General features: G+C 47.4%; 4 protein-coding genes across 4 annotated transcripts; 1 reads left to right on the top strand and 3 right to left on the bottom strand.

The window, feature by feature from the left end:
- Positions 1-572: 572 nt before the first annotated feature.
- Positions 573-2,742, top strand: FTJAE_13053 (maltose permease; the record flags this gene model as incomplete). The annotated part of the gene is made up of 11 exons (XM_037346156.1): positions 573-687; positions 741-826; positions 880-1,067; positions 1,118-1,424; positions 1,480-1,602; positions 1,660-1,842; positions 1,894-1,946; positions 1,992-2,075; positions 2,126-2,347; positions 2,399-2,528; positions 2,578-2,742. 11 exons carry the CDS (start codon positions 573-575, stop codon positions 2,740-2,742), a joined length of 1,656 nt encoding a protein of 551 aa, XP_037199924.1.
- Positions 2,743-3,059: 317 nt separating this feature from the next.
- On the bottom strand, positions 3,060-4,244 carry FTJAE_13054 (pectate lyase L; the record flags this gene model as incomplete). The annotated part of the gene is made up of 1 exon (XM_037346157.1): positions 3,060-4,244. The coding sequence occupies one exon, from the start codon at positions 4,242-4,244 to the stop codon at positions 3,060-3,062; it is 1,185 nt and encodes a 394-aa protein (XP_037199925.1).
- An 835-nt stretch (positions 4,245-5,079) lies between these two features.
- Positions 5,080-5,976, bottom strand: FTJAE_13055 (uncharacterized protein; the record flags this gene model as incomplete). The annotated part of the gene is made up of 1 exon (XM_037346158.1): positions 5,080-5,976. The coding sequence occupies one exon, from the start codon at positions 5,974-5,976 to the stop codon at positions 5,080-5,082; it is 897 nt and encodes a 298-aa protein (XP_037199926.1).
- Positions 5,977-6,923: 947 nt separating this feature from the next.
- On the bottom strand, positions 6,924-8,162 carry FTJAE_13056 (uncharacterized protein; the record flags this gene model as incomplete). The annotated part of the gene is made up of 1 exon (XM_037346159.1): positions 6,924-8,162. The coding sequence occupies one exon, from the start codon at positions 8,160-8,162 to the stop codon at positions 6,924-6,926; it is 1,239 nt and encodes a 412-aa protein (XP_037199927.1).
- Between the last annotated feature and the right edge of the window lie 445 nt (positions 8,163-8,607).

Here is an 8,607-nt window from a genome sequence, read left to right on the forward strand (position 1 = left end):
GCATGGTGAGGAGCGGTATGCCATCTTCATATCATGCACCGTTGGTTGAATGGAATTCGAGGAATGTTTATCGTAACAGAGACGCCTCACAACCCTGTGGGCGTCAGTACAAAAGAAGGCAGGCAGGAAATGAGAGTAGTATAACTTGAGGGCAGGCTGTTTGGGGCAGTCGTCTTCATAGCCAGGTTCGTCGGAGTATCCCTTTTAGCTGAAGTGTCTCACAGTTGGCCATCACCATTGTTTCAATAGCAGCTACAATACTTTTAGTCGTGGTTCTAGCTCCCCAAACACTGGAACTAAAGTTAGACTTATCCCTTGAGAACCTTTCGACCGATCCCACTAGTCTGGGACCTAATCTCGAAGAGGGCATTCCCCGCGGGGAAGATCTGGGGTCTGGAACTCCCCCGGAGTTCAGTGGACCGTTAGACTATATATGGATGGGCATTTCTCTGCTTCACAGGTTCTTCTAACTATTTAATCGACCAGGTCGTCTTTTACTGGACTCTATAATCCATCAGAACAATCTCAATCTCTAAAGCGTTCCTGTTAGCCCAGACCACAATTGCAGCAACATGACATCCAAAGATTCGGAGAAGCCAACTGTCGTCCACGACCCAGAACCAATTGACCTCTTTACCAAAGAGTCACTGGGCATGGATAACCAAGTCTACGAAACCAAGTTTGCTTGTAGGTTCTCACGATCCTGATATCTTTATGGCCACTGACTAGCAGTCTATCAGCCCTTGGACGATGGGCCGTTGTCAAGACCTTTTGGAAGGCTCTCCTTTTCTGCATGATCTTGAATTGGGCAGCCCTGAACGATGGCGTAAGCGTAATTCTCTACTACTTCTCTCCCTCTCTGTTAACAATATCATGCAGTTCCAACAACAGATCCCTGGTAACGTTATCCCCATGCAAGCCTTCATCAACACCATGCATGATACCACCATCAACGGCAAGCCAGCCGTCAGCGCTCGGGTTGTCTCCTACTGGCAGGGCTTTGCTGAGATGTCCAAGACTCTCGGCATGTTTACTGGTGGTTACTTTGCTGATAAGTTTGGTCGAAAGTCAGTATTTAGACTTGCCCGGCTCCGTCAACATGCTGACTCGTCTCCAGGAAAGCTCTCTGCGGTGCGATCGTTATACTTCTTGGAGGCTCTATCGCTGAGATCACGGCTTCTGGCTGGAAGAGTTGGCTCGGAGCTGCCGTTCTCGTTCGGCTTGGTGTCGGACTTGCACAGTCGATCCTCATCACCTATGTCTCCGAGCTCACACCTTTCCAGATTCGAGGTCTGATGATTGGTGCCTATCAGCTCTGCCTTGGGTTTGGGCAACTCATCAGCGCTGTCGCAACGCAACTCATCACTATCCATCAGCCGACCAAATGGAGACCTCTGATTGCCACTGAGTTCATTTTCACCGGAGTATGTATCTGCTGTCTAGCAATTGGGGAGTCAAAAACTGACAGTCCTCTCTAAGCTTCTTATCTTGATGGTATGGCTCGTCCCCGAGTCTCATATCTACTACGCTCGCAAGGGTGATGATGAGAAAGCCAAGAAGTCTATGCTCACCCTCTACGGTAACATTGACGGGTACGATGTCGTAAGTATTGTCTCATGATCAGATTCAGCAACCGGTACTAATACTGTCTCCTAATAGGAACATGAATACCGTGTCATTCAGCACGGTATTGAAGCTGAGCGACAGCTACACCTCGAGTCCAAGTCTTCGTCCTTCTTTGAGATCTTTGACAAGCATAACTGGCGAAGAACATTGGCTGGATGCATGGGTATTTGCAGTCAATGGGCTGCTGGAGCACCAATTGTGTTTTCCTACTCGACAGTAAGTATTTTCTGCAACCTTGTATGTCGAACAGAGCTGACAGATGGCCAGTACTTCTTCGCTGTTGCTGGACTGAAGGATCCCTTCCTCGTCACCATCATCACGTGAGCACAAGAGTACCGAGTCCGTCTTTATACTTCCGCTAACAGGATCAGCTTTGTGCTCCTTATTATCGCAATCGTGTCGTCTCTGATTGCGTGCGAGTTCATTGGTCGCAGACCCCTTCTTGTTGGGTGAGTCTGACTGAGAAAGCAGATGAAGTCGATGCTGACCGTTTATTCAGTGGATGTTTCGCCATGATGCTTTTCAACGTCGGCCTTGGAACTACTGGTTTCTTCAAGAACCCAGCAGCTGACAAGGCTGCCTTGGGGTGTCTTCTCCTTTGGGTCATTGCTTATGGCTGTTCAGCTGGACCAATTGGTTTTGTTGCAGCTGGAGAAACCTCTACCCCACGTCTGCGAGCTCAGACAACCTCATTCAATTTGGGCTGCTATGGTCTTGGATTGTAAGTCCCCTTGTTCAACTCACGTAACGTCGACTAACCTATCATCTTCAGTGTTGTCTTCCAATGGACCGTCTCCTACATGATCAGCCCGGATGCGGGTAACCTTGGTGTCAAGGCTGTGTTTGTCTGGGCTGGATTGTTGGTACCCACGACTGTTCTTCTATGGTTCTTCTACCCCGAGGTCAGTGCTCCCCATATTTCTAACAAGTGACTTATACTAATATTCTTAGACCTATGGTCGAAGTTACTGGGAACTCGACGAGCTTTATGCCCGGAATATTCCTGCCTGGCGATTCAAGAATACTCCAACTTTGGTCGATGAGAGTGGTGGCAAGAACCGAGCTCTTATGTCGGGTCGAAATGACCATTCGATGAACCAGAACACCATGACTTGATCTATGCAAGGGCATTCATCACGTTAGAATGACTGGTCTTCAGTAAGCTTGTTCAGGTACTAAACTGTGCCATTGGTGCTGCCTCTTGTGTAACGAACGAGGTTGGTGACTCTTCGTCTCCTCTATTCCTTCAATGTATATATAGGTATTCCGATCAGAACTCATCCATTTTATTTAACTCGAAAACATTCACGCGAGATGCAAGAGTGAAGGTGATGGTTGAGATTCGACTGTATTTGAAGATCCTGCCCTGTTCAAACCTCAATGCTGCTTAGTGACGAACGATGAAGCCGGCCCATCGCCATATATAAGGCACCTCAGACCCAGTGAGTGGTAGCTCCATAGTTTCCGCCATTAGCAGGGCGAAGAAAGTCACTTCGAGTGATCTTGCCATTCGCCTGTCGACGTCCCTTGACAAGGCTAGTAGAGGTAGCCTTGAAGTCTGCATCCTGCCAAGATCCACCATTCTCCCAGTTGTTACCCTTGCCCTTCACTAAAATGAGCGTGTTCTGCTTGCTCAGGCTGCTGGAGCCGGCATTGTTGGCAGCGAGGTTGCTCTCGTAGGTAGCCTTGGAAGAGCGTTGGTTGAAACCTTCCTCCCGGTTCTTCCAAGCAGTGTTGTGGATAAGAGTCATATCACCAGGCATGTTGTTGTCGCTGAAGCCACGGCGGTTACGGAAGGAGAAGTTGTTGCGAGCAACATGGTTGACGTTGGCTCGGTTGGCGGGTGATCCACCGCCGAGCTTGATGCCAATGCCATCCCCTCTGTAGGGGTTGAAGTTCCAACGGTTCACACCGTTGTCGAAGATGATGTTATCAAGGATGGTGACAGAAGATTTGAACTCGTACAGATCGATACCGTCATCAGCATTCTCGTAGCTGCGAATACCACGGATGATGTTACCAGCGCCTGAGCCTTCCTTGATAGCTATACCATCAGCATTCTGGCCATTGTTGCGGGGATCAGCATTGTTGTAGGTGTCAAGATAAACGATTTCGTTATTCGAGATGCTGTTCTGCATGTGGAATCCAGTCTCGTAGTTGCTGTGGGTAGTCAAGCGCTCGAAGTAGTTGTTGTGCGAATCTTTCACGTAGACACCGTAGGGGCCCTTGGTGAGAGTGATGTGGATAAATCTCCAGTACTCTGCCTTCTCGACATGAAAGATACCACGATCTTTACCAGCGAGGCTGGCGCCAAGGGCAGCCGGAGTACCAGGCATCTTGTCACCGTCAATGATGACTTCTTCATTGTTGTAAGACCTGATGGTGTAGGGCTTGCTGGAGGATCCTTTCTTGGTGAAGTGGATGTTCTTGGACGGGCGGTAGGTTCCCTTTCGGAGATAGATGGTATCTCCAGCGCTGGCAGCATTAACTGCAGCCTGAATATCGGCAAGAGGGGAGCTGCTGGAGCCGGAACCACTGCTCGATCCATTGAGGGCGACGAAAATGTCCTTGGCCAGGGCTGCGGGCAGCAATGCGAGTATGTACTTGAAGAGAAGCATGATAAAGGAATGTAACAGGAGTGATCCTATGAAAGAGCGATAAAGAAAGTAATGAGAAGGATATCTTGGTTCAAGTTATAAATGACTTCATGGGGCTTCTTCTTTCCTTTTGTAGCTCCATCTGCCCATTCTTGCGAATGTCCTTCTGGAAGCTCGGGTTTCTAGCGATGCCACTGTCATTATACACATGGCACTTGGCGCCTCGGCACTCTTGGCTGTGTAGGTTGCTGTTGAAGACTGCAAGTAAGAGCTCGAGCCAAAGCCAAGATGCAGTAAGCTTAAAATTCCACAAATGACGGAGAATTCCATCTTGAATCTCTGGTCATCTTTTTCTGCCCCAAGCCAAGCGTCGTCCTCTACAATCGGACGTAATTCCAGTAACGGTTGTTGCGGAGTCTACTGTCCCGAGTTTTGATTGAAGCCAAGATATCCAAGAAACGATCGGGCCGTGTCAGTGTGTCAAGACTCTTGGCGAGTTTGAAACTACGAGAGAAGACCTTGGCACCCTTTGAATGGGGCATTGTCCGTTGATGTAAACTCCGCTCTAATCTCAAGGTAGCTCGTGATGTAGTTTTCCATTAGTGAAAGTTGATTGTCTCATGCTCAAGATAAAAACACTTCAATCCCAGGAGTCAACATGCAGTAAAATGGTTCAAGTTTGTATTCAATTACTGCTATCCGTTTCTATTACAATTATGTATACTAACGTACTATCTTAATCTACCTGTATGATCTAAGATTCCAATATTATCTTGTTCCCATTAAAATATCTTCCTATCAAACCTTCCTCCTCTGTTATGTTCCCGGGTGGAGCATAAATATCTATCTTGGCTGCCTAGTAGGTGTAAACCTGTTCCGGCCCTAGGGCGCCATAGTCCCCGGATCCGTAGGGGTTCGATGGTGTAACCTGTTGTCCGTTCACATCGCTCACTCCGAACCAAGCGAGCTCTGTACCTCTCACGACCGTCATAACAGCAAAAGCAGGAGCAGGCTCAGTAACATAACCCCAAGAGATGCTCAAACTAGAACCATCAGTGCAAGGTTCGTTGGTCCAACTTTCTGTAGCAGCATTGGAGCCAGGCATACGAATGATGGTACATCTCTCAGTCTTGCCATCAGCCTCAACTGCGAAGTTATAGTCACATCCATCGCCATCTTCACCGCAATAACGGGTGAGATTCTGGATGGCCCAAGTCTTGCCGATCACAGGCACAGGGACAGGGTATATACCAGGCGCTGGTTGGGTACCATTGGTCGGGACGGGAAAGGGGGGGTGAGTTGCGGTTGAAGTCGTAGTGTGGGTGACATGAGATGAAATACAAAGCTCTGGGTGAGCTGGGCTACAACCCCCAGGGACAATGGGGATTGGGGTGAAGGTTGGCGGAAGTCCCGTATGATAAGGCGGCGGGCATGATCCAGGATGAGCAGGATTGCAGCCTCCCGGGATACCAGGGATCGGAGTGGAGGTCTCAACGGGAACTGTATCGTTCTTGCTGGCAGATGCAATCTCTGTTTTGGTGGGCTGCGCAAGAGATGCCGTGGCAGAAGAACAGTACTCGCGAATCCGTGCACTATCTTCACCAACACAAGCTGTCAGCGTGCAAGAGCATGCTACTTCTGGTGTTCCAGCCGCGATGCAAGCGTTGTAAGTCTTCTCACATTCATCATAAGATGTAAGAGGAAGAGCCAACGCGACCGAGGCGAGCGTCAAAACTGAGATGAGCTTGTTCATGGCTAGGAAAGAGAGGGGATTGTAGTTGGGCAATTAGGTAGGTAATGAAGTGTGACGATTGAGATTATGTTTGTTGTCTGTTGTGCTGTAATGTCGTCGATTGGTGATGTCTCAATGCCAAACGACATGTCTCGGAGGTTATATAGTCGCGTGGAGGAAAGGGAGAGCATTGATTCTGTTATCATCCCAACCTCCTTCTAACTGTGCACTTTTCTCCCATGACATAGCGCAAAGTTTGAGCCAGAAAGGGCCCTCTGTCAAAACCTCCACTCTTCAAATCGTTTGCCAACGTTGAGACGGTAGACTCATAAATTTGACATCATAATCGCACTACAGAAGGCCCCAGCCACTATCATTTTAATAGTTTTACCTCTTTTACAGCTGAACTACTACCGAGCAACCGTTCATTTGCGTGGCCAGCTGTCCAGCCAACCTCCGATTTACACAACGGCTCCGCTAACACGAAAGGTTCATAGAAGGTCTAGAGCGAATGCAGCAAAGACGTTGTTCTTACTGGCAAGCGAGAAAAGTCTAATTGTCACTCAGCGAATCAGGTTGGCGTGCCGTGCATATAGCACGTTGTGGAAAGGGATAACGCAAACCTTAAATCGATGATTGCCAACTTCTGGAATGTGATTGATATGATACAAGATGTGAAGTTACTGTTTATCTATTGCTTTTTTATCTCGTCCATTGAAAGCTCGTGACTGTGAGACAAGCCGAATACTTGGCTTTGCCTTCGATTTCTATTTTCTCTATTATACTATAACTGACCATTCCCTAGCAAGCCATTTACTGCCAAAATATGTCAATTGATTACCATTCGCCTAGTATACCACTCTATCCTTGTTGCTTTTATGGTCGTAGTATGTTCGCGTCATAGACTTTTTCTTCCACCAGGCTGAAGATTTACGCCTCTTCCTGCTCGATAGATGCTTTTACGTTGTTCAGATTCCAAACATACTACTAAAGCACATTCGAGTAAAGTTGAAAACGTTTTGCTGATCATCCTCGTAGTGAGCTACCACGTAGCTGGCATTGTTGGGGCGTTGGAAGCCATAACTAATGGTGCCATTATATGGACCGTCAACAATATCATGCTGCTCGGTCTTGTCGAATTTGCCGCGCAAGCACGCCAACAGATCAGCCTGTATACCTGGACCGCTTGTGAACTTTCCGCAGGGAGTCTTGCGAGTCTCAACACATGCAATGACAATCACGGCAATTCCGAATCCCAACAGAACGCCGGTGTAGAATTTGTACCAGGTGGACGATATGCAAGGCAAGACGGTAGACTTGGCTCCTTTGATGCCCATGTACCAGGTTGTTATCAGCGCAGTCATCCCGATCACGCCTAGGTAGAATATTATCACTACAAAAGTCGTCATAGTGTAGAAAGTGTCTCCTTGTGGGATCATGAACGACAGGGCCAACCCTAGGAGAGCGAGGAGCACCAGAGCGTAAGTGTAACGAAATGTTCTGCTGCCCCAAACCCCTGAGTTGTGAAATCTTTGAGGTTCAGTTGTCGCAGGGTTGGCAGCCAATATCTCGAATGATGTCGTGCTGCAGCCGATGGGTTGTGGAGAACAGGCAGGGATGTCCTCCATCGAGGCGAATGAGAACTCGTCGGTAAGCCACAGGCAGCTGCACAGCCTCAGCAATCCGAAAAGTGCAATGGGAAAGAAAATGATATCGACAGCCATCAACAGCGTGAAACTGGGGGCAGAAGGGTCGATTTGACTGCCCAATAGCAGGATTATGGCCTGCATGCCTTGAACGGTAACAATGAGAGTCTTGATCGCGTCTCTTGACAGCAAGCTAACCATGTCTCCATCAGGCAGTTGAACACAATGCGGTCGGCTGTACGCGATCATCTCTTCAGATCCATCCCAGCCTTGGTCAGTCCAAAACAAGGCATTGCTAGCAGCGAGATCGAATCGATCCCAGTTCTTTGCCCGAATGCGACGGTCAGTGATTGCTCCGTATCGCCACAGAATGGAAGTTGGGTTGTAGTGGCATATTCGTTCGTGCCAAGGCGGTCGACTCGGAGAAAGATAAGTCGGTGAAGGCGCACCGATGAGAACGTGCGCAATGAGCGGAGCTAAACACAGAGTGAGAAGAGTGATCCAGTCAGAAACGGCGATCTCTTGGCTTTGGTATAAGAGGGGATTGATAAACACAGTCATCCTTGGTCTCTCCAGATGACTCTGAACAACAATCAGTTTGTGGTTAAGGACGATGAAGAAGGCTTGGGAATGAGAGATTCCCCTAAGCATAAGCACTATGTAAAGGAGGTCATATTGAAGGAGAGAATTATAGAGACAGCTTTACTCATGCTGACATGTAAAACATAGTGCTGACAGGAATAAGATTACTGTATTAACTTACAAAATTCGCAATACCTTATAGATACTTTTCTTAATATTCTATAGCTTTAATTAATTTAGAGTAAAATAAAGATTTAATATAACGCTAATTTATATCTTTAGTTAAATCAGGATAGTAGCTTGGGTCTATAAGGTATTATAAATTGTATATATTAATATAATATAGGGCCTAGATATTAATAGGCTATTATACTAAGTAAAGATATAATAATAAGTTAATAATAAAGCTAATTAAAAGATCAGC

Source organism: Fusarium tjaetaba (genome assembly GCF_013396195.1).
Source record: "Fusarium tjaetaba strain NRRL 66243 chromosome Unknown NRRL66243_c0000383, whole genome shotgun sequence".
Lineage (NCBI taxonomy): Eukaryota > Fungi > Ascomycota > Sordariomycetes > Hypocreales > Nectriaceae > Fusarium > Fusarium tjaetaba.